Source organism: Aethalodelphis obliquidens, unplaced genomic scaffold (genome assembly GCF_003676395.1).
Source record: "Aethalodelphis obliquidens isolate GAN/ISIS:26980383/991018 unplaced genomic scaffold, ASM367639v1 scaffold99, whole genome shotgun sequence".
In the NCBI taxonomy this organism is placed as follows: domain Eukaryota; kingdom Metazoa; phylum Chordata; class Mammalia; order Artiodactyla; family Delphinidae; genus Aethalodelphis; species Aethalodelphis obliquidens.
The window spans coordinates 1,092,335-1,117,147 of record NW_020838043.1 but is presented as its reverse complement, the minus strand read 5'-3'; the positions used below and the strand labels follow the sequence as shown (position 1 = coordinate 1,117,147).

The 24,813-nt window shown below is 42.3% G+C and overlaps 1 protein-coding gene across 1 annotated transcript in view; it reads left to right on the top strand.

Moving 5' to 3' along the window:
• Positions 1-24,813, top strand: part of PHEX (phosphate regulating endopeptidase X-linked) — a 204,726-nt gene that overhangs the window by 76,874 nt on the left and 103,039 nt on the right. The window contains exon 12 of the mRNA XM_027096110.1: positions 15,839-15,940. Coding sequence (XP_026951911.1) covers positions 15,839-15,940 — 102 coding nt within the window. The remainder of the gene's footprint in view (positions 1-15,838; positions 15,941-24,813) is intronic.

Genomic DNA, 24,813 nt, shown 5'->3' with positions numbered 1-24,813 from the left:
ATAGTTTGTATGCCTTATTTAACACTCAGTCTTTGAAACCCCATGCATATTTTTATAGCACATCTCAGTTCGGACTAACCCCATTTCAAGTGTTCAGTTGCCATGTGTGGCTATTGGACAGTGCCTGTCTAAAGAACTGAAGAGTTCAAGCCCTGCCTGGAGTTCAGCATGGCAGGGCTCAGTCCCTGGGTGAGTGGGTGCTAGTAGCCAGGAAGGTCCCTGAGAAGGTGGAGTTGTTGGTGTCTGACCAACTGGGTTTCTCAGAGTGCTCTAATGTTGAGAGGGGAAGGACTCAAGCAACCCCACACGAGATTCATGGCCTGGGAACAGGGGTGGGAGTTGGAGTCAAGCTAGTACTTGGTGAGGATGTTTCAGATTCTCTGGGATACCAGCTTAGAGGAGGAAACAAATTCTAGACTGTACTCTGAGGTAAGCACCTTGGAGGCTTGGTTCTCATTGGCTCAGGGACCAGCTGGTGTGGAGTCTGCAAGTCAAGGATGTTCAGTGCCTGAAAGGTGCAAAGGACTGAGTCAAGGCGAAAGTCAGGGGTTCCGAGCTCAAATACCCTCACAGCCAGTGAGGAACATTAAATAACGTACAGGAGTAAAGCTGGCTGGGTGTCAGCAAAAGCCAGGGCAGGTGCAGTGATGAGTGACAGCTGACCCTGGGCCTCGGTGTCTGGGACCCAGTAGTGATGAATAGGAATGGATGTGATATTCAGGATTCAGCTCAGGCTCTTTTCATGCCGGATGCCTGCCGAGGGTTGCTCGGTTTCTGTTTTTTGTTTTTTGAGAGAAGTCAGAAATACGGACTTGTATGTGAAATATCCTACATTTTAAATCTTGGCCAATACTTTGGAGGCCAAACTGAATATGTCCCTGGGATACCATTTTGTGGCTTTTACACTAACATTTTCTCTCCAGTTTTCAGACCCAAAGTCATGACCGTGTCTGTCAGAGAACTTTTTAAGTTTTGCAATCTTATTTAGAAGATCATGCATAGTTTAAAAATACAGCATATTAGCTAATCATTTAACAGGTTGCTTTTGTGGAAAGTTATATGAAGGGTATGAAAGTAGAACTCTCTCAGAGAATCCATGGTGTATTGTCACTGTAAATAGAGATGATGGCTCTCATCCTACTGTGACAAACCCTGATCTGTAGGCTCATGACCTAAATGACAGGAGAGAGATTTAGGGGTATGTGTGTACGTGGGGAGGGATGTCTAAAGTTGGTACTTGTTTTTCTCTTCCATTTTTAAATTATTAATGATAATTTATATCTGTAACGTATGAGTAAATGCCCCAGATAGATATCAGTGTCCACGGTAGGCACACGAAGATCCCAACGATGGCTATATAATGTTTTAAAAATCTGATGATGATAATAAGGTAGCTAACTTTTACTGATATTTAGTTGGATGTCTGGTACGCATTCTATAAGAGCTTTCGATGCGTTAACTCATTTAGTCCTCGCGGTGGCCCTGTAATTGCTATTGTTGCCCTCATGTTTCCAGATGAGGGCACTGAGGCTCCAAGAGTTTAAGTAAATTCCCCGAGGTCACACGGCCTGAACATGCTTTAGGTGGGGTTCAAGTCCAAACACTCTAGCTTTAAGTCAGTGTTCTGTTCCCTTGCTTCTCTCTGAAAAACACTTGAATCTTCACCATTTTTATGACTGGCATGAGGAGACCAGTCATAATGAAGAGACTTCTTAGTGGCTTGTCCTATAATTGATTCATCCTTATCAGGAAGTTACTTATTCATGTATTAAGATCTTATACAAATAAAAGGCACATATTTCCTATTTCTTAGCATTTTAGAGGTAGGGAACAGTTGGAATAGGTTTTGCTTCTAGTAGCATTCTAATATTTTAAAGACAAATAGAGTGAAAGCTTAATCAGTTTGAGTCTAACCAGGTGACATTGCATTTTTTTGTGTTCATAGAATTTTCAGAAGAAACAGGGAAACAGTAAGAAACAAGCTGATTATCAGAGATTTCATCTAAGAGCAGCATTTGAGGTTCATCTTTGGCTCAGTCCACACACTGAGCTCAGTTTCCAGTATTTCCTACATATATCATTCTGAGGAGTGATCCCTGATGTTTGGAATGATGACCTAAGGCTCTGTAAGGTTTCTTCATCAAAACAGTCTTTAAAATGTTCACCATTTTTTTGGGTTACTAAGGCAGAAATGTAAACATACACGTCAAAGAAAAATTTTCTATCGTGTTGATGCAAAGGAGAAAAGGATCTTTCCGTTTTATGCTTTGAATTGTAGTTTCTAGAAAATTCAAGGAAATTGGAGTTCCCATTTGAACATTTTGTCTGAGCTAAGTTATTAAACCACATAATTTTATTTCATTATAGATACTCTCCCCAAATTACTTATCTTTATTCATATATCTCAGCTCTGCCAATAGGCATTTTATTGCTGTTCTCTCAAATTATCTGTTTTTGTTGTAGGGTGAACCCTATTAAAGAAAAAAATGTTCTGATACTTGTTAAAATGATAAGGAAGACTTTATTCAGGAGTATTGCAAAGGATGTCAAGACTTTCCAAGTAGGTGAGAGAGATCGGGCTCAACTGTGAACATGGCAGAAACAGCTGGGGGTTGGCCAAGGAGCAGGGTGAAGGAGGCAGTGGATGGAAAATGACTAAGAGGAAACGTTCAAAGGTCAGGGGACTTTTTCTGAAGGCAGGCCAGGGTGCACAGATATCAAGGGTGGGGGATGAGGAATCTGACAGATATGGAGGGTGCTCAGATATCAAGTGTGGAGGGGGTTCTCTCTAAACTGACTTACCGGGATTCTTGGTAAAACTGGGCTGTGCGGGCCTGGCACAGGGCTTAGATGAACCTGGCTAAAGGTTGGTCAACGAGAGAGTTTTTGTCAACACTCAAATCAAAGATAAAGTCACTGGTCTCTTATTATACATGAAAACATTCTGTACGCAGAAGGTTAATTTAGTTAAAGAGGAACGAATCTTTTATTATACTTTAGATTGAGATTTTGTTAAGTGAAGAATTAAAGCTTTATTTACTGTGTAAAACAATTCACTGATTTCTCCTGTACTCTAGTAGCTGATTCCTTTTTCTCTTTATGGTAAGGACATCGTTCATGTCCCCAAGTAATGCCATGGATGACCTAGAATATCGTCCAGTTTTCTGAGTGCTCTGGATGAGCAATTCTGGTAGTAATTCTTATCCCAAGAACGGGTTTCTCCTCCCATCCCATACTGCTGCAGCTGGTGCCGAAGACTTAAGTACCCACATGGGTCCAATTGCAGTGGTGGAGTTTGAACTTGCAACCTCCATGCACTAGGAGTTCACCTCATTAGTTAGCCAAGATAATTGAATTGATGTACTTCCATTAATATTCAAGTTCTCCAATTCCCTTGCTCACCGTTTTTCTCAGTGGTTGAATAAATGAGATGTAACTCTAACGTTAGTGGCAGAAGTCACTTGAAAGTCAGTGTCATGCATCATAGCAATGCCTTTATACCGAGGGGTTCTTGGTTCCTTACAGATGCTGTTACAAGAGTTGCTCTCAGTATAGCCATTGTACTGATAAAGATAAAGCTCCCTTCAACACAAGTCATGCAAAGTAAAGGATATTCTATCTGGCTATCAAGTGTCCCTGTTTCCGTTTGCCTAGGCAATGGTGTCAGCTATTATATCAATCAGTTTCTCTGGGTCTTTGCAGAAGATCCGTCTGAATTAAGGCAAAACAAACTGATGTGAGTTTTAAAGGGCTTTTAAAATACAGTTATAAAATATTGACCTTATTAAGAAATTACATCTGATTTTCTGAAAACTTGCATTAGCATCTCATAGCCCAGTTGTGTTCTTATCATTTGGGGCAAATTAACCTCTTTGTTTCTCTGTCTTCCTGTTTATGAATGGTACACAAGGTTTTGCTGCTATAGTAATGCTGTGTAACACTCAGCCACAAAACTTCAGTGGCCTTCACCAATTAGCAGTTGATGTTGATGCACCTGGAGTGGGTTGGTGGTTCCCCTGGGCAGCTCTGCTTATTTTCGCGTGGTTTGTCTAATGTCTGGGGGTTGGCTGGTCTAGGCTGGCTTCAGCAGAGGTGGCCAGGATGACTTGGCTCTACTCCGAGTATTGTACTTCCTTCAGCCTCTAGCCTGGGCACGTTCTCATAGCGATGGCAGAGGTGCAAGTGAGCAGGCGGAGACACGTGAGGCTTCCTGAGGCCCAGGCTCAGGACTGGCATAGTGTCATGTCTGCATTCTGTTCACCAAAGCAAGCCACAAGGCCAGTCCAGAATGACAGAGCAGGGAAATAGACGCTGCCTTTTTAGTGAAAGGTCCCACAGCAAAGAGCATGGATACAGGAATGGGGGTATAGAGTTAAAAGCCATCGTTGCAGTGAATCATAGATAGGGATACAAACAGTACCTACTTCGCTGTTTTGTGACGAGGACTGAGTGAGATAATCCACGTAGAAGGCTTAGCACATGCCTGGTGCATAGTGAGTGCCCAGTGAATGTCAGCTACTGTTACTACTGTGTGCCATGCCTAAGATTAATCATGAAGAGAGAATGCATACTATCTATCAAAGAACTGTGGCAACTCTCCTGCATTGAGATCTCTTCTTTCTAATTTCTCTTCAAAAGAGTGAGTGTGAGGCAGGCACCTGGGGGATTGCTGTTCCTAGTCCTGCATATATGCCCAGTGTAGTAGCTTTCAGTTGGGATAAAGATGCTTTTATGGCTGGTGCCCTAGCCACATTCCAGAACCAGCCCTATCGTTTAATGCTTAAATCTGGCTCATAAGAGAGTCTCATGCAACTACTCAAGGAGCCAAATATAATTTCTATAACAGATCCAGGTTTCACAACTCTCTACGGGCTAAATCTTATTACAGCAAATGTCATAAGACCCCAATCCTGACAGCTGTTTTTAAGCAACCTTTGGTAAAATGACATCCAGCAAAACAAGTAATTCAGAAAGGTCATTGGGAATTCTTTTGAAATAAGTGTGGACACTACTCTTGCCCTTGTCCTTGAGTGTGCTGCCACGATGGTGACACATTTGGGCCGCCTTTCTTGTTTGTGGTCTCTATCTTTGGATAACATTGGACACTGTTGCCTTTGCCACTTATTATTGGCCACAGTCTTGTCAAGCAGATCTAATCAGGCCTGTGGGCTGCGGAGACCCTGTCCTGGAAATTCATTGGCTGAAAGAAAGCACTTAGGCCCTCCAACAGAGCCGAGTTTTGGATGTGACCAGGGAGAATTCCTTGCTGGAGGGAGTTTACCCACAGCCAAAAGCTAGACCATTATGAGACTGGTTGACTTCTAAATATTATTCTGGTTTCTGATCTGTTCCCTCGAAGAGTAGGAAAGTGGGAAACAGAAAAAGATGAGTTAGAAAATCAGAGCACAGTCTCTCTGTTCATATCCAGTAAATAGGATTTTACTCTTATTACCTCCACCCCAGCCTTATGCTTTTTGATAAGAGGACATGGTAAACTGCCCCACCAGACTGACATGCTTTATAGCATGTCTGGGGCCCAAATAGCTTGACATTTTTTTCTTTCGCCAACATTTTAAATAGCTACGCAAGTTTGTTAATCCTGACAAACTGGTATGATTTGTTTTATCATACCAGCTTGCTTGGCTGCCAGAAACTGAGGGTTTCCTAACTATCCTTAGTTTTTCTGGCTTTACCACTTCTCCCACCTTAACATGGGTCTCTTCTTTACTTCTTATTTCAATGCCATTATTATATTTTTATCAGGAGCCAATTCAAAGTTGTTCTCATAAATACAGTATAAATAATGAGTCAGTGGATAGTTAACATTTATTAGTGCATTGATTTATTTAATGTCTGTGTTTCTAGTGAAGTGACAGTTGCCAGAAAGAAAAGTTTTAGGAACTTCCCTTAAATTGCAGCCTATTTCTTCCAGGTTAACCGCATGAATTATTGATAATAATTTTTGTTTTTCACATTCACTCGTCACGTGGTTATAATTTAAGGAACCATGTCTTGCTCTAGACCAGTGAGGAGACTGGAGACGTTTTAATCTTATGTTTTATTAAGATATTACGTATAATTTCTGAATATATTAGAGAGGAAAATCTCTTCAACATTATGCTTTTATTTAAGAATTTCATTAAAATTACTTTAAGATTAATGCATATAATCACCTTGAAGATTGTTTTTCTTCTTCAAGAACTCTATCAGCCTATAGCTATTTCTATCATATATAATATATATGTATATACATATATTAATATTTTTAAACCATTCTTAGCCATCTGTTCTGTACCACGTTGGCATCATCAACCTCAGAATGGACTGGGCTAACTTACTGAGTCATTTGAGTTCCACTGAAGTTTATATTTGGAATAACTGCTGGAATAACTGTTATACATTAGCATGTATAAAAGATATTTGATTAAATTTCATTTCTTTGCTAGATACCCCCTGGAGGTTTTGAAAAACATAAATCAACTTCTATTTATTGAACATCTGCTACATGTATCGTATGAAATCATACCATGTGAAAAATCATATCATGTAAGATGTGAAATCATAAAACTAACAGTGGTGAGATATGAAATCATAAAACTAACAACTTTAAATTTGCAGAACACCATAGGGGAAGAAAAATTATTTTTCCCTTTTACCTCCTAGGTTCTTGGCTAAGATCCCTCTGTAATGAAAAGACAGATTAACAGGAGAAAGAGAGAGGTTTAATAACATGTATACCTCCTGTATACATGAGAGAGACCCAGGAAAACTGAGTAACTCGCCAAAATGGCCCAAGTCATCACCCTAAATACCATCTCCAGCTAAAGTCAAAAGATGTTGTTGTCGGGGGAGGGAAGCCAGTTATGGGAGGTTACCAGGCAAAGCACGGTAAACAAGGGTAACGTTGTTATACAGATGTAAGTTTTGACTTCTCCACTGATAAGAGTTTCTAGAGATTTAGTCATGACATCTTCCTGGTACAGAGAGGGAGACATCCTCTCAAATGGAGGTTTCTCCTGTAAATGTAAATGTCTCTTACAAAAGAGTAACTTCTCTGTTTTCTGAGCTTTTTCTAATCTGCTGTTCCTTAAAAATAATCAACCTAAAATCTAAAATAATCCTCATGCCAAAGAGGTATGTTTTGGGGTGGCAAATTCTGCTCCCCTTCAACACTTCTTAGTTGCCTTACATATCCATGATCTCATTTGATCTAAATCATGATTCCTGTCTTCGAAGCTTATGGATTTCTTGGGGAGATCAAATAAATATAAATGGCAATTAAATACACACCTATATTGTTCTGAATATAAGCCTAATAGGAACTCAGAGAAGGGACTGAAAGTGTGGGTTTAAGTGTTTGGGATTCATTGGTATGAGGTACGATCTGAGTTGGCCATGTAGGATTTCTTTGTCACCAGAGACAAAGCTTTGAAGGAAACTACAACTGACAGTGGGGTGAACTGACCCCTTTTGTTATCGAGCCAAACTCGATGTGTGGTAAAGTCAATCTACAGACACTGGGTTGTGGTGAAGGGAAGTACAGCATTTATTTGCAGGGAGAATGGGCAGCTAAAGCTCAAAAGACCCATACTCCTTGATGGCTTTTGGGCAAGCGTTTTTATTTTACTTACTTACTTATTTATTTATTTATTTATTTTTTACATTTATTGTGCACTTTATTTATGTTATTATTACATTGTCATATATAATGAATTAGTTATACAACTCACCCTAATGCAGAATCAGTGGGAGCCCTGAGCTTGTTTTCCTGCAACTAGATGGTCCCATCTGGGAGTGATGGGAGACAGTGACACCCGAAGTGTGTTGCTTCTGTCCAGTCTCCTCCGTAAGATGCAGCTTAACTGTCACTTGCCACTCACTGGTAGGGTTTTGATACGAGTCTGCAAGCAGTTGATTTATTATGGTCTCTGTGCAGTCAAACCTCTCTGCTAATGATAATCTGTATTTGCAGCCACTCCCCAGCACTAGCATCACTGCCTCAGCCCCACTTCAGATCATCAGGCATTAGATTCTCACAAGGAGCGCGTAACCTAGATCCCTCACGTACGCAGTTCACAGTAGGGTTGGGCAAGGGTTTTTAAATGCAACATTAGGGGTGAGGGTTGCAAGGTGTGTGATCAGCTTGTGGACATTCTTCTGATTGGTTGTTGGTGAGGTAACAGGGTGATGTTTTGAGAATCTTAAGCATCAGTCTTCTGGTTCCAACCAATCTGAGGTCTGCATGCTTATGGTCAGCAGTTTCCATCTGGTGGGGCTCTGGTTTCTGTAAACCAACTCAAAGATATGTGTCAGATTGTTATCTGTATCCCTTGAGGAGGAACTAGGAGTCCTTTGACTCTGTTTTATGGCTAAAGTATTGTGTAAGCTATCGTAACTTTTTGCTTGATTGCTTTGACTTTGTTTCTGCGTTCTGTCACTTCTCTAATTATTAACTGCTTAAATTTGCTCTTTGGAACTCAGGGGAAGGCCGGCGAGACTAAAGCTTTTTTTCCAAACAAGAAGTGGGGGACACGGAGGGGGGGTCTGTCACCAGGAAGGCCATGCAGGGTCCTGCTTGGTTTCACGTCTTCTCAAAGCGGTATTAGCATATGTCCCTTTAAATGCATTAATAGAACCATCTTGACCCATATATATAGAACACAAAGTTCCTATGTCCATGTGAGGGGAGGGAGGATAAGGAGAGGTCAAAAGAAGAGCAGGTGAGACAATTTTAATGCACTAAGATAGGAGAATCTCATTAAAAAAAACCTTTCCTGAAGGGTACCAGGTGTATGCATATGTGTATGTGACTCACCAGTGTCTGATGTAGAATGCTGTGGGCAAAACCCTGGAGTGCAAAGAATGAAAAGGGGAACCCACTTTTAAATAGCATTGGTTGAGGGAAAGAACTAAAAACTGCCCATATACTGACCAAATAAACTGTATTTTCTCAGTGTGGGTCCATAAAATCTGAGATAAGTAGATGCTTAACAAAATGCTGCTTTACATGGAGGGCTCTTACTCTGAATGTGGCAGATTTTACCATAATAATATTTGAGTTAATTTTTGTATGTCATATTTTGATTTTTAACTCTAAATAAATATTTTCTATGGATAACTTCACCTTATGACTTCTACTTTAAGTGATTTCTATTAATGTTATATGCTGGCTGGTTGGGGCATTAGGTCAAGGTTTGGTGAAGAAATAATATTTCTGTCTTCTTATTTAAAAATCACGTCAGGCTTTTGCTGCCTCAGGGAACATGACTTGACTGAAGGCATTGTTATTATGTGATGCTGTAGAGTAGTCTAAAGATAAAAATCAGAAGTGTTCAGTGATTTATCTTCCTAGTTCCAGCATACTAAAATCATTATTTCTCTTATTTGCATTGACATGCCAACCAATGACATTAATCACCTTCAGAGATTTCCCTTGTTCTTAAAGTCTGCTGGGGTAGTTCGGCACCATTTCACAAAAACTGTTATATATTAAATCTGTAGAGTGGTCAAAAAGAAAGAATTGAGAACCTGTGATGAGACCTGGGAGGGGAGTGGTGGTCTCAGAGGACTAGGGCAGAGACCAGCTGAGGCTCACAGGGAAAGAAAAGAGGAAAATGATTACAGTCATCTCTCAGTATCTGTGGGCGATTGGTTCCAGGACTCCCTGCAGATAACCACAATCTGCGGATGCTCAATTGCCTTATATAAAATGGTGTAGTATTTGCATATAACCTACACACAGTAAGTCCTTTAAAAAGGACTTAATTTTTTTTTTTTACAGCAGTTTTAAGTTTATAGCATGGGGAAGAAAAAAAATCTTTCCTCTATCCTTCTAGGTTCTTGGCTGAGACCTCCCTATCATAAAAGGACAGAGTAGCAGGAGAAAAACAGAAGTTTAATAACATGTATATCTCCTGCATACATGAGAGCAAGCCAGGGAAACTGAGTAACTTTCCAAAATGGCCCAAACCATCGCCTTAAATACCATCTCCAGCTGAAGACAGAAGAAGATGTTGGAGAGTGGGGTGAGGGCTGGGGGGACAGTTGAGGGAGGTTATTGAGAAAAGCACAGTAAACAAAGGTCTGCTTGTTATGCAGACTTAAGTTCATGCCTTGCCTTCTCCATCGATAAAAGTTTCTAGAGATTTAGTCAACTTGCTCTTCCTGATACAGAGAGGGAGACGCAGAGGTTTCTCTTATAAATGCAAATGTTTCTTCCAAGAGGGTAACCTCTTGGTTTTTAGCACTTATTTTGTGTGCTCTTTCTTAAAAATAATCAGTTCGAGATAATCCTTAAGCCAAAGAGACGTGTTTTGAGATGGCATAGTCTCTTCTTCAACAACAAAATTGAGAGGAGGGTATAGAGATTTCGTGGAATGGCGATTTCCTCGGTTCTTGCCCTTCTCAAGGGAAAGAATTCAGTCAGGAGGCATAGAGCAGTTTTAAGTAGCAAGAGTTTTATTAAGCAGAGCGAAAGTATACTCCCAAGAAAGGATGAGAGTGGGCTACCTGGAAACCAGAGCAGCCCTGCAATGGGACAGGGTTGGGTGTGTCCTATGTCATTTGATTGTCAAGTTGATTGACAGCTTTAGGTTATATAACTTTCCTGCTAGTATGCAGGCACTTACCCATAAGCACCCAAGCAGAACCCATGGGGTGGGGCGGGGAAGCAAAAGCCGCAATGCTAAGTTATTACAAGTGAGGCGTAATGAACCCTGGCTTACCTCGAGTCACCTTGTAGGTCTTGGTGCGCCTGCGTCAACCTGTGCTGGCGGTTTTGTCTTGCTTGGTCCTGGTACGGCTGGAAACCTAGCAGTGGTCCTTGACCACGAGAGGGAGGATCTCTGGGCATGCTGCAACCACCAGTGTCCAGGTAGGGGAGGGAAAGGCAAACCGTCCAGGATGGGGCAGGACCCTCTCATGTCTGACTAGCTACCTAACACTCCTGCCCCTGACACATGCATAGTTTCTCTCATTAACATCACTCACTTTTTTTTTTTTAAACTGAAGGTGAACCTACATTGACACATCATTATCACCCAAGGTATATAGTTTACCTTAGAGTTCACTCTTGTACATTCTGTGCATTTGAACAAGTGTATGATGACATGAATGTATCATTATAATCTCATACAGAGTATTTTCGCTGCCCTGAAAATTCTCTGTGCTCTGCCTGCTTATCTCTCCCCACCCCCACCCCACAACCGCCGATCTTTTTATTGCCTCCATAGTTTTGCCTTTTCTGGATGTGGTATCATTGGAATCATACAGCATGTAGCCTTTTCAGATTGGTTTCTTTCAGTTAGTAATATGCACTTAAGGTTTCTCCATGTCTCCTCATGGCTTGCTAGCTCATTTCTTTTTAGCACTGAGTAATATTCCATTGTCTGGATGTATCACAGCTTGTTTAGCCGGTCACCTACTGAAGGACACCATAGTTGCTTCCAAGATTTGGTAAGTATAAATAAAGTCGCTATAAACATCTGGGTGCAGACTTTTGGGTGGACATAAGTTTCTATCTCCTTTGGGTAAATACCAGGGAATGTGATTGCTGGATTGTATGGTGAAAGTATGTTTAGTTTTGTAAAAAAGCTACCAAACTGTCTTCCAAAATGGCTCTCCGATTTTGCATTCCCACCAGCGGTGAGTGAAAGTTCCTGTTGCTCCACAGCCTCTCCAGTGCTTGGTATTGTCAGTGTTGTGGATTTGGGCAATTCTAATAGGTGTGTAGTGCTATCTCATTGTTTTAGTTTGCATTTCCCTCATGACATGTGATGTGAAACATCTTTTCTTATGTTTGTTTGCCATCTGTATGTCTTCTTTAGTGAGATGTCTGTCAAGGTCTTTGGCTCATTTTTTAATCAGGTTTTTCGTTTCCTTCTTGTTGAATGTCCGTCAGTACATAAACACAGGTAAACCTCTCACATGGGCAACTACCACAACAGCAGCAGCAACAAACAAATGCACACAACCCAAACTCAGAACCCTCTCTTAACCCTATATCCACTTGTACCCTGTCTTTGCTTTCTCTCTTTCATAGACAGACTCCTCGACTGTGTTGTGCAGACTTGATATCTCCACTTCCCAGTGAGGTCTGGCCTTTGTCTTCACCTGTCTTTGTCTTCCAACATTCTATGTCTTAGAAAATGGTGACTATAATTTGTAATACTGTATTGTATATTTGAAAGTTGCTAAGAGAGTAGATCTTAAAAGTTCTCATCTCAAGGGAAAAAAAAATACTCTATGTTTGGTTGAAACGGAGCAAGACTCTGCGGGGCCCTCCCTGGTACAAATCTTTTCCGTGTCCCGCGTTTCTTATTCGCAGGAAAAAGGCTTCAGCCTCCTTGACCTTCTCTGAGTTCCCAAGGGCAGCTTCAAACAGTTGCTAAGCAGGGAAGGGAGGGAATGCAGAAACAAAGGAGGAGGAATAAGGAGACAACAGTGCAGCAGAGTCCTGGTTCCTCCTCAAGGGATACACATAGCCGTATATCTCTGAGTTCTTCTGCAAGAACTAAGGCCCCCACCCAGGGGGAGGATGGTAACTCCAGGCTGAGCATAGGATTCCTGGAGCACCGCCCTGTTACCTCACCACCAACCAATCAGAAGAAAGTTACACACCCTGCAGCCATCACCCCAAATTTTGCCTATAAATACTTCTCCCTGAAAACTGCTGGGGAGTTCAGGGTGTTTGAGCATGAACCACTCGTTCTCCTTGCTTGGCCCTGCAATAAACCTTTCTCTGCTCTAGACTCCGATGTTTCAGATTGTTTGGCCTCACTCTGCGTTGGGCATATGAACTTGTGTTTGGTAACATGGTGATGGGTGTTAACTAGACTTATTATTGTGATCATTTCATAATATATACAAATATCAAATCATTATGTTGTATACCTGAAACTAATATATGTCAATTATAACTCAATTTTTAAAAATGCAAAAAAAAAAGAAAATGGTGGCAGTATCCATCTGGTTGCCTGTGCCTGAAGCCTGGGAATTAATCTGACTGTTCCCACCCTTTCCTCACCTCCCCACAAAATTAATCACCTGGTTCCATTGATTCAGTTGCTGAATCTCTGGCAAATTAATGCACCCATTTCTTTCCATCCCTGTTGCCCCTCCCTAGTTTGGGAAGTTACTGTTTCTCTTTTTAAGTGAAGGTGACAGGCTGGCTGATGTGTGTTGTGTGTTGCTGCGTGATGATGTTGGAGAGGAAGAAGTATTCCTCTCCCCTTCTAAATTCTTCTGGCTGATATAAGAATTAAATTGATGTGATAGAGAGTGACAGCAGAAAATCAAACAAAGTTAAGTAGCATATATGCATGGGAGAGACCAGGAAAAACTAAGCAGCTTGCCAAAACGGCCAAAGCCCTCACCTTATATACCATCTTCAGCTAAAGACAAAAGAAGATGTCAGTTATGGGGCAATACTAGGAAAACTGCGGTAAAGGACGGTGATTGTGATGAAGATTTAAGTCAACGACTTCTCCATTGATAGAAGTTTCTGGAGATTTAGTCATCCTCCTCTTCCAGGTACAGAGAGGGAGACACCCTTCAAATGGAAATTTCCCTTACAAATGGAGATATTTCTTACAAAAGGGCAACTGCTATTTCGTTTTCAGATCCCTTCCTATGTCTGCTGTTCCTCAGAAAATGACCAGCTTAAAACAATTGATATGCCAAAGAGACATATTTTAGGGTGGCAAATTTTGCTCCCCTACAGTGATGTCATAAAGACTTAGGGGTGCTGGTGACTGCAGAGGCAAATGATCTAGGCCCTGAAGATTTCCTTGTTGTTTTAGCACCCTCCTGTGGGTTTTCTGTTTGAAATGGTCACTGCTGCATCTCTCTCTGTTTTCTTCTACTTTCCTGACATTTTCCTCTGATTTCTGAGGGACACCTCTGTTGCTCCTGGACATTCTGACCTCACAACTGTCATTTACCTCTGAGGTCAGGTCCTGGCTCTGACCCTTCCCAGCTGGAAGAGATCATGGACTCTCTTTCTCTCTCTCTGTCTTTTCAAAAATATTTATTTATTTATTTGGCTGCGCCAGGTCTTAGTTGTGGCATGTGGGATCTTCGTTGTGGCGTGTGGGATCTTCGTTGCGGTATGCAGGATCTTTAGTTGCGGCATTTGGGATCTTTTAGTTGCAGCATGAGGAATCTTTAGTTGCGGCATGCAAACTCTTAGTTGCTGCATGCGAAGTCTTAGATGCGGCATGTGGGATGTAGTTCCCTGACCAGGGGTCGAACCCAGGCCCCCTGCATTGGGAGTGCAGAGTCTTAGCCACTGGATCGCCAGGAAAGTCCTGGTCATGGACTCTCTTGACTCCTAATTTCCTTATCTGTAAAATAAGTGGCTTCCCTACACCAGTGAGTCGTCATCCTGGCTGCACATTGGAATCACCTGGAGGGGCTTTGCAACCTCCCAGTGCTCAGGCCTCACTCTGCAACAATGACATCAGCATTGTTTAAAGCTCCTCCCGCCACCCCCCAACCAGAGACCCCAGTGTACAGACAAGGTTGAGAACCAGTGAACTGGGACCTTTGCTCTTCTGTCATTTCATGTCTTTATCACGCCCCAATCTCAAGTTGAGGTTTCTTTTCTCTTAATGTTTTTACTAAGTTGGGAAGAAATAGCTGTGAAGTACCGCCGCCTCCATCTGCTGTTTGTTCTTATTTACATACAATGGAACCCAGCCCACTGATTTCCAGCTCTTATTCCCTTACAACTGTTATTGAACTGAAAACATAGCTGAAAACTTATTAAACAGAAAAGAACTATTTTGAGCTTTGTGCTGACAATTCATTATAGAACCCAGGAAACATCTAAATTTCTTTCTTTCTAGAATTAACGCTAAAAATGGATTTACACCTCCATAATTTCAAATGAAAATTTTCATTCTGGTGCCAAACCTAGTATTATATGCTTTCTTGAGTGTCCTATTAGGAAAAATGAAGGATCTGTATAGGAGAATGGAATTTCGATTGGTTTTCACCCATAGACAAGCAGGACCTCCCCAGACTGCTCCATGCGGGCTGCTGAAGTTAAGTGTTAGCATCTCTCTCCCGCAGTCCTCTCTGCTGACCCACAGATGCTGGAAGAAAAGCCAGGGCAAACACATCATCACTGTAGGTGTGGTCTCACTCTTGGAACACTTTGAAACAGGGCTTTCAGAAGACCGTGTTTCTGTAGCAGTCCCCTTGAGACCTAACCATTTTAGACTTGAAATAGCATACGACTTTTCTGAGCTGTCAGAGAGGAGAGGGGAGAGTACGAAGATGACAGAGAACAGCCACGCATTTGGTTTAACCACTGGCATTAATTTGGAGAGAACTGGGGTCTTGACATAAGTGATTCATATTGAGAAGTGTCTAGGGTGCTGGCTCTCCCTGCCTGTTTCTCTGTTAACAGTATCTCTTTCAACTGTTCACTCACTTTCTTCTGCAATGTCTTTCTGAAGTACACAGCACATGCCTTTGGTTTTTTCTCTCAAGCCCTTATTAACCTATTGAAATTAGTTGCAACCTTGATGTGGGTGCACTAATACAGTAGCTACAGGTAAGTTATTAGTCATAACCTATGGCGAATTCCTTTCCTCATGTAATCCTTTTACAAGTGGGCCATCACATTGTTCTCAAGGAAAGAAATGGTTAGTTTTCTTCTAGTAATGGGGGGAAAAGGCATTTTCCTGGGCAAAGAAATGCTGCCAGAGCATGGAGTCAAGCTTAAAGGAGCCTCTTTGACACTGTGTTTAGCATTGGACTATTTATTGTGGCCCAGAAAAGCTTGTCTGAAGCTTCTTGGTTTTGACCTGCTTCTTTGGGTATTTCCTTATAGATGGAGGAATTGATTGAGGGTGTTCGATGGGCCTTTATTGACATGCTGGAGAAAGAAAATGAGTGGATGGATGCAGGGACGAAAAGGAAAGCCAAAGAAAAGGTAAGGATTCCTTTTGCTGAAAAAAATATGACTTCTGGTTTTAATGGATTTTCATGCTCCCCATTGACTGTGTAGTGGATTTTTATATTGACTGAGCTGTTGACTCCAAATGACCCCAGAGTTAGCTGTCTGTTTTGGGATGAATACAGAGATTTTATTACCAGGAGGTAAGAGAAAATAAGATCTGACTTTTTCAAACTGCGTTTTCAAACACCTTGTAATTCAGCCTTTCCTTCTCTCCTAATTGCCGTCTGTAAGAGCCACATGGCTTGCTGCCCAGCGAATTTTGCCATTAAACCATCAGTGGCTATGGCAGAATGCAGAGCAGTGGGGAGCCAGGGGGAGCAGCTGGCAGAAGAGCCCTCAAGGCACAAAGAAGAAAAACCGATATTAGCTGTGTGTCCTGCTCCGTGCACGATGTGTGCTAATGTCCTCAGGCAAATCCTCTACTGTAACCAAGCAGACCTACTTCCTAACTCATCATTTTGTGCAAATGATCCAAATAGCATGTTTATAAACTGTAGACCAATAGTAGACCATTGCGTAGGAATACAAAAACATTTCCTAATAGAAGCGGACACTTGCTAGGCCTTGTAAACCTTTCTGGCAACAACATAAGGGGATAAGTGAGAAAAGTCTTAGCAGCCTTGCTGTTTAGAAGTAAAGAATGGGACCCATCTTGAGTTCTAGGTATTCTCATGGAGCTGGAGCTTGCATGGGTGGGAAACGCCTGCTACATTCTTTTTTTTTTTTCTTTTAACATCTTTATTGGCGTATAATTGCTTTACAGTGGTGTGTTAGTTTCAGCTGTATAACAAAGTGAATCAGCTATACATAAACATATATCCCCATATCTCCTCCCTCTTGCGTCTCCCTCCCACCCTCCCTATCCCACCCCTCTAGGTGGTCACAAAGCACCGAGCTGATCTCCTTGTGCTATGTGGCTGCTTCCCACTAGCTCTCTGTTTTACATTTGGTAGTGTATATATGTCCATGCCACTCTCTCACTTCGTCCCAGCTTACCCTTCCCCCTCCTCGTGTCAAGTCCATTCTCTACGTCTGCGTCTTTATTCCTGTCCTGCCCCTAGGTTCTTCAGAACCTTTTTTTTTTTTTAGATTCCATATATATGTGTTAGTATATGGTATTTGTTTTTCTCTTTCTGACTTACTTCACTCTGTATGACAGTCTCTAGATCCATCCACCTGACTACAAATAACTCAATTTTGTTTCTTTTTATGGCTGAGTAATATTCCATTGTATATATGTGCCACATCTTCTTTCTCCATTTGTCTGTCGATAGACACTTAGGTTGCTTGCATGTCCTGGCTATTGTAAATAGAGCTGCAATGAACATTGTGGTACATGAGTCTTTTTGAATTATTGTTTTCTCAGGGTATATGCCCAGTAGTGGGATTGCTGGGTCGTATGGTAGTTCTATTTTTAGTTTTTTAAGGAACCTCCATTCTGTTCTCCATAGTGGCTGTATCAATTTATATTCCCACCAACGGTGCAAGAGAGGGTTCCCTTTTCTCCACACCCTCTCCAGCATTTATTGTTTGTAGATTTTTTGATGATGGCCATTCTGACTGGTGTGAGGTGATACCTCATTGTAGTTTTGATTTGCATTTCTCTAACGATTAGTGATGTTGAGCATCCTTTCATATGTTTGTTGGCAATCTGTATATCTTCTTTGGAGAAATGTCTGTTTAGTTCTTCTGCCCATTTTTGGATTGGGTTGTTTTTTTTTTTGATATCGAGCTGCATGAGCTGCCTGTATATTTTGGAGATTAATCCTTTGTCAGTTGCTTCATTTGCAAATATTTTCTCCCATTCTGAGGGTTGTCTTTTGGTCCTGTTTATCGTTTCCTTTGGTTTGCAAAAGCTTTTAAGTTTCATTAGGTCCCATTTGTTGATTTTTGTTTTTATTTCCATTACTCTAGGAGGTGGATCAAAAAAGATCTTTGTGATTTATGTCAAAGAGTGTTCTTCCTATGTTTTCCTCTAAGAGTTTGATAGTGTCTGGCCTTACATTTAGGTCTTTAACGCATTTTGAGTTTATTTTTGTGTATGGCATTAGGGAGTGTTCTAATTTCATTCTTTTACATGTAGCTGTCCAGTTTTCCCAGAACCGCTTATTGAAGAGGCTGTGTTTTCTGCATTGTATATTCTTGCCTCCTTTATCAAAGATAAGGTGACCATATGTGTGTGGCGTTATTTCGGGGCTTTCTATCCTGTTCCATTGATCGGTATTTCTGTTATTGTGCCAGTACCTTACTGTCTTGATTACTGTAGCTTTGTAGTATAGTCCGAAGTCAGGGAGCCTGATTCTTCCAGCTCCCTTTTTCTTTCTCGAGATTGCTTTGGCCATTCAGGGTCTTTTGTGTTTCAATACAAATTGTGAAATTTTTTGTTCTAGTTCTGTGAAAAATGCCGTTGGTACTTTGATAGAGATTGCATTGAATCTGTAGATTGCTTTGGGTAGTATAATCATTTTCACAATGTTGATTCTTCCAATCCAAGAACATGGTATATCTCTCCATCTGTTTGTATCCTCTTTAATTTCTTTCATCAGTGTCTTATAGTTTTCTGCATACAGGTCTTTTGTCTCCCTAGGAAGGTTTATTCCTAGGCATTTTATTCTTTTTGTTGCAATGGTAAATGGGAGTGTTTCTTTAATTTCTCTTTCAGATTTTTCATCATTAGTGTATAGGAATGCAGGAGATTTATGTGCATTAATTTTATATCCTGCTACTTTACCAAATTCATTGATTAGCCCTAGTAGTTTTCTGGTAGCATCTTTAGGATTCTCTATGTATAGTATCATGTCATCTGCAAACAGTGACAGTTTTACTTCTTTTCCGATTTGGATTCCTTTTATTTCTTTTCCTTCTCTGATTGCTGTGGCCTTCTACATTCTTAATGGATGCTGCTCTTCAGGTGGGAGACTGAACTTAGGAGCATTTCTTCTTTAGAGAGGCATTTTTGAAACTTACTGATGATAGCAATCACCTGGGGTGCCTGGACTGTGCCTAGCTTTCTGGGCTCCTCCCTAGCAAGGTCTGATTTAGTGGATTGAGGGTGCAGTCTGAACATCTGTGATTTTAACAAGTCTCCTTGGTGGTGCTTATCCTTAGGCAGGCTTCGAGTCCTCTGCTTAGAGTCATACTGAGTCATGCTGAGCACAACATTTTTTGCATTATGGTCAAGGAACAAAGAGGGAGAGGGTTTTCAGAGCAGGGAAAATACTCTGTATGATACCATAATGGTGGATACATATCATTATACATTTGTCCAAACCTATAGAATGTGCAGCACCGAGAGTGAACCATAATGTAAACTATGGACTCTGGGTGATAATGGTGTGTCAATGCAGGTTCATAGATTGTAACAAATGTCCCACTCTGGTGGGAGATGTTGATAATGGGGGAGGTTGTGCATGCGTGGGGGCCGGGATTATATAGGAACTCTGTACTTTCTGCTCAATTTTGCTGTGACCCTAAAACTGCTCTAAAAAAGTCTATTAAAGAAGAAAAGAGGTCAACATTCTGGGAATGCTTAGCCTTGTTTAATGGAGAATGTGCAGAGGTTTAGCACAGATATTTTGTAGAGCTTTAATACTCCCGAGGTGGATAAATATGGCCATAGATATTTTTGTCAATAGACACGGAAAGACTGTTCAGTGTTTCATAGTGAGGAAAGAACTTGGGTGGCAGTGTTGGGGGTGGGGGCGTGGTTTTGGAGGAAGACAGGGTAAGTTTGATTTTTTTCCCCTTTGAGAACCTGTCAGAGCTGTCTTAAGTCATGTAAGGCACAAGCTGTTGAAGGCAGGAGCATGCGGGCTGTGATGATAGATGGTAGATGAAACTTGGTGCACCAACATACAGTTGTTGTTGTTTGAACGCTTCATTTATTTGCTGGGCTAGCTTATGATATCTGGAACAGAGCAAGTCTTGCACTGGGCAGTTGAGAGCCAGCAAACTGGGGACTCTTGATCCTAGCCTGACCCCTTGTGGACTGAGGGCCACCGGCGTGGAGGGTGGGGTGGAGTGGTGAGTAGTGTGCATGTTATGAATGGATGGATACCAGGGGAATGCTCTGAGGACCCTAGTCAGTTTTTTGAAAAGTATGGCTAGTGATTGCCTTAGGGGGATCTTCTGGGTTGCATAAGGGAGTGGTTGCTTTTCAGTTGGGCCTTCTAGGCAAGTAGCCATGGGTCCTTCCTGAAGGAGGATTATTCCCAGTCCTTCTAATATTAGACACATTCTTCTTTGCTCCCTGAGTTACTCTCGAGTCTTATATTTTTTTTCAAGGAGAGCCCTCACTTTTTCTTCTAAAAGTACTCTTTGAACGCTCCACTGTCTTTGAGCTGAGTTCAACCTGCCAGGAACTCAAACTAGTTCCTCGACAGGTGCAAATATCAAAGGTAGTTGTCCTGCTGGAAGTCACCAGGTTCCCTGAGTATATCTTGAATTTCAGACTTCAGAGCAGTTCCTTTGTTTTTTTTAAATTTAATATTCTTTAACATCTTTATTGGAGTATAATTGCTTTACATTGTTGTGTTAGTTTCTGCTGTATAGCAAAGTGAATGAGCTATATGTATACAGATATCCCCATATCCCCTCCCTCTTGCGTCTCCCTCCCACCCTCCCTATCCCACCCCTCTAGGTGATCACAGAGCACCGAGCTGATCTCCCTGTGCTGTGCGGCTGCTTCCCACTAGCTATCTGTTTGACGTTTGGTAGTGCATATATGTCCATGCCACTCTCTCACTTCGTCCCAGCTTACCCTTCCCCCTCCCCATGTCCTCAAGTCCATTCTCTATGTCTCCATCTTTATTCCTGTCCTGCCTCTACGTTCTTCAGAACCATTTTTTTTTTAAGATTCCATATATATGTGTTAGCATACGGTATTTGTTTTTCTCTTTCTGACTTACTTCACTCTGTATGACAGACTCTAGGTCCATCCACCTCACTACAAATAACTCAATTTCGTTGCTTTTTATGGCTGAGTAATATTCCATTGTATATGCCACATCTTCTTTATCCATTCATCTGTTGATGGACACTTAGGTTGCTTCCATGTCCTGGCTATTGTAAATAGAACTGCCATGAACATTGTGGTACATGACTCTTTTTGAATTATGGTTTTCTCAGAGTATATGCCCAGTAGTGGGATTGCTGGGTCGTATGGTAGTTCTATTTTTAGTTTTCTAAGGAACCTCCGTACTGTTCTCCATAGTGGCTGTATCAATTTACATTCCCACCAACAGTGTAGGAGGGTTCCCTTTTCTCCACACCCTCTCCAGCATTTGTTGTTTGTAGATTTTTTGGTGATGACCATTCTGACTGGTGTGAGGTGATACATCATTGTAGCTTTTTTTTCTTTTTTAAAATTAATTAATTTATTTTTGGCTGTGTTGGGTCTTTGTTGCTGTGCGTGGGCTTTCTCTGGTTGCGACGAGCGGGGGCTACTCTTCATTGCGGTGCACGGGCCTCTCATTGCGGTGGCTTCTCTCGTTCCAGAGCACGGGCTCTAGGCACGTTGGCTTCAGTAGTTGTGGCACGTGGGCTCTAGGGCTCAGGTTCAATAGTTGTGGCGCACGGGCGTAGTTGTTCCGCGGCATGTGGGATCTTCCTGGACCGGGACTCAAACCCGTGTCCCCTGCATTGGGAGGCGGATTCTTAACCACTGCGCCACCAGGGAAGTCCCCCATTGTAGGTTTGATTTGCATTTCTCTGATGATTAGTGATGTTGAGCATCCTTTCATGTGTTTGTTGGCAATCTGTATATCCTCTTTGGAGAAATGTCTGTTTAGGTCTTCTGCCCAGTTTTGGATTGGGTTGTTTGTTTTTTTGATATTGAGCTGCATGAGCAACTCGTATATTTTGGAGATTAATCCTTTGTCAGTGGCTTCGTTTAGAGCAGTTCCTTTAATGAAAGGTGAGAAAGAGGGAATGTTGTCTATGAATTTCCGGCAGTTCTCCAAAGCAAGTCGGGCTCTGGACCCCAGAAGATGTGGGTTTTCTTTTTCCAAATTAAATGAACATGGAGATCTGGAAATGACCTCTGGGTGGAGCTCATAGCACTCACAAAGACGGCTAGAGAGCTGAAGGCTCTTATGCAGCTTTCTGCTATGGGGTTGTTTTCGAAAAATTATTTTTTTCTTGCCCTTTTTCTAGGCTGTCCTTGATTTGATTGCCTTTTAATAGTCAACATGAAAGGAGAGGCTCTACCTAATAATTTCTTGAATCTTAGATGGAAATCTCTGACTATCTTAGGGCTTTGTCTTTCTGATACTGAGTAGCCCCTGCATTAAGACAGGATTTGCCTGCATTTGAAGTGGAGGTGAATAATTCGCCTGCTCTTCTGGTATGACTTGGCACTGTTCTTAGGGCATGTGTTGTATCCAGTATATCACCCAGGCGGAAGATTTCTCATCAGTAATAGTGCCCACAGTGGGCCAGCGCTGAGTCACTTGGCAACCCATTGGGAAAGCTGGAAGAATGTTGCAATTTGTGAGAGGAAGAAGCTTTCCTTTCTCTCACAGTCAGGCTCTGGTCTGCAGCTAATTACAGTGCCTCCTGAAGGGTATTGACCTCAGCATCCCCTAGTGACCTGCCTCCTGAACAGGGAGGGTCCAGATGCCTGCAGTGGGCTGAGGCCTAACACCCTGGCTTTTGTGGTGGTTACTCCAGTCTCAGAATGGAAGCGTGGGCATGTGGCCTTGTCGTTCTCTTTGCTAAGGGTGATTACTGTAAAAGATAAACAAGGATGCCTCTGCTTCCGTGAATGAAGGGTAGATGTGTTATCTCTATCTCCCTGCCTTTCCCCTCTCATTTCTCAGGAGGTCATGAGTAGTTTTGTGCTGTGAAACCAACAGTGTAGGTTTCGAACTGGAAATTTAGTCTGGTCAAATAAGCACCAATTTTTGTTTAGGATTCTATGTTCCCTGCAAGCATATGTCTTATTATAAACAAGCAGCAAAGGACAGGAGGCCTGTTAATTTTTCCTGGCTGTTGTAGCTGTTGAATGAGTGTAAGGTGATACAAACTATTTTGGGGGGTATCTTCTAGAAGGTTTGCCTTTTCCAGAACAGAGTAGGAGGGTCTCAAGGTCACTACACTACGTAATGATTGTGAGGCCTGGCAGGAAGGGATGCAGCACTGCCTTTGGCTGCCCTGGTGGTGGGCACCAGGTTTGTGCTGATGAGCTCTGTGTCAGATCAGGAGGAACTCGGCTGGTGCCCAGCTGGATTCGATTCTGTAGCCAAAAGCTGGATTCTTTCTAAAATATTTGTTTGTGCTCTTTGCCCCTGTGACCTTTGTTTGCCAGGCCACCCCTAGAGAAAAAGACCCTGATGGAACTCCTAGGAAGGCAGCATCCTCAGGATGCTGTGAGTGGCCTTAACCTTAGCCATAGCAGGTACAGAGGGTTCCCAAGAAGGCTGTCTCATGGTCCCATCCACCTGAGTATGTGACTCCAGGCACATGCTTTGGGTGAGGTGGGAAGAGTTTTCCTACAGAGGGCCAAGCAGAAATTTAGCTCACCTCTTCGGCTTTGTCTCTGTTGGGCAGGGAAAATAACCTTTCCTTCCATCCTTCTAAGTTCTTAACTTGGGTCCATGTAACAAAAGATAGATTAACAAGAGAAAAGCAAACAAGTTCACTAACAGGTATATCTCATACACATGTGAGAGAAACTCAGAGAAATGAGTAACTCAGAGAAGTGGCTTAGAACTCCGGCTTATATGTCATCTAAACCAAATGGCAATAAATTTGTAGAGAAAGAAGAAGAAAAAGGGAAAGTAGTTTTAGACTTCCAAAAGTGGCAGATGGTGGGAATGTAAATATATGGGAAACTGGTGGTAGATACAGGCTAGTTAGTTGTTATGTAGATTCCTCTGCTGCCGTCTCCAGACCTATAAGGTCTAAAGTTGTCTCAGTGATTCACTTTTGTCCTCCCTCATAGAGAGGGGAGGAGGGACAGCTTTGAAAATTTATGTCCTTTTAGGCAAATTGGGAGAGAGCAGGAGCTTTCCTTGTATCCACTGCTTCTCAGTTGTCTTCAGCTCAAAATAATTTTTATGTCAAAGAGGCATATTTTGGGGTGTAATTCTGGTTTCCTTTATCTTTAAGCTCTGCCCAGCCCTAGGTGTTGGATTTGCCCCAGGTATCCAGCATGGACCAACCATGTTGGTGTCCTGCCCACATCTGAGCCCAGTGGTTCTCGGGCTGTGCTTCTAGACCACCAGCAGCAGCCGCCTCCCTGGGGACTCATTAGAGATGCAGATTTTCAGGACCACCCTGACCCGGTGCGCTTGAGGGGGCACTGACTGCCCTTGCCATCACCATTTCACTACACACCTGTCTGACTTCAGCTGCCAGCACCCGCATTTTCCCCAACAGCTTTCTCTTCCCGCTGGCGCGTGCTAGGCCACTCGCCCAGAGGACCCAAAGGTCCGGGAAGTGAGCACAACCCAGTGATTGATGGGAGTTGCCCTAGCCCCCTCCTCCCTCGAGTGTGTTCTGTCCAGGCTCCCGGAGTTTCCCCAGTGGGGTAAGCGCTAGTTGCTCACACTGACAGCTGGCTCCATAAGATCCCCTTTGATGACTGCCTGTCTTTCTCTGCTCACCTCCCCAGTCCCCTACCAGTGTTTGGTGTCTCTTTCACGTCCCAGATGAAGTGCTTGCACTCCAGTCCTTGTCTCGGATCTGTACCTGGGGGCTCCCCAACTAGGACACAGCCTCTGGGGTGTGACTTTTCCCGTCCTTCCTCTCCTTAAGGTGACAACGCATTTCACTGCATCTGGATGCTAGCAGCGCTTCAGCAAATTCAATTCCACAGACTTTTCCAGAAGCAACAGCGTGCCAGG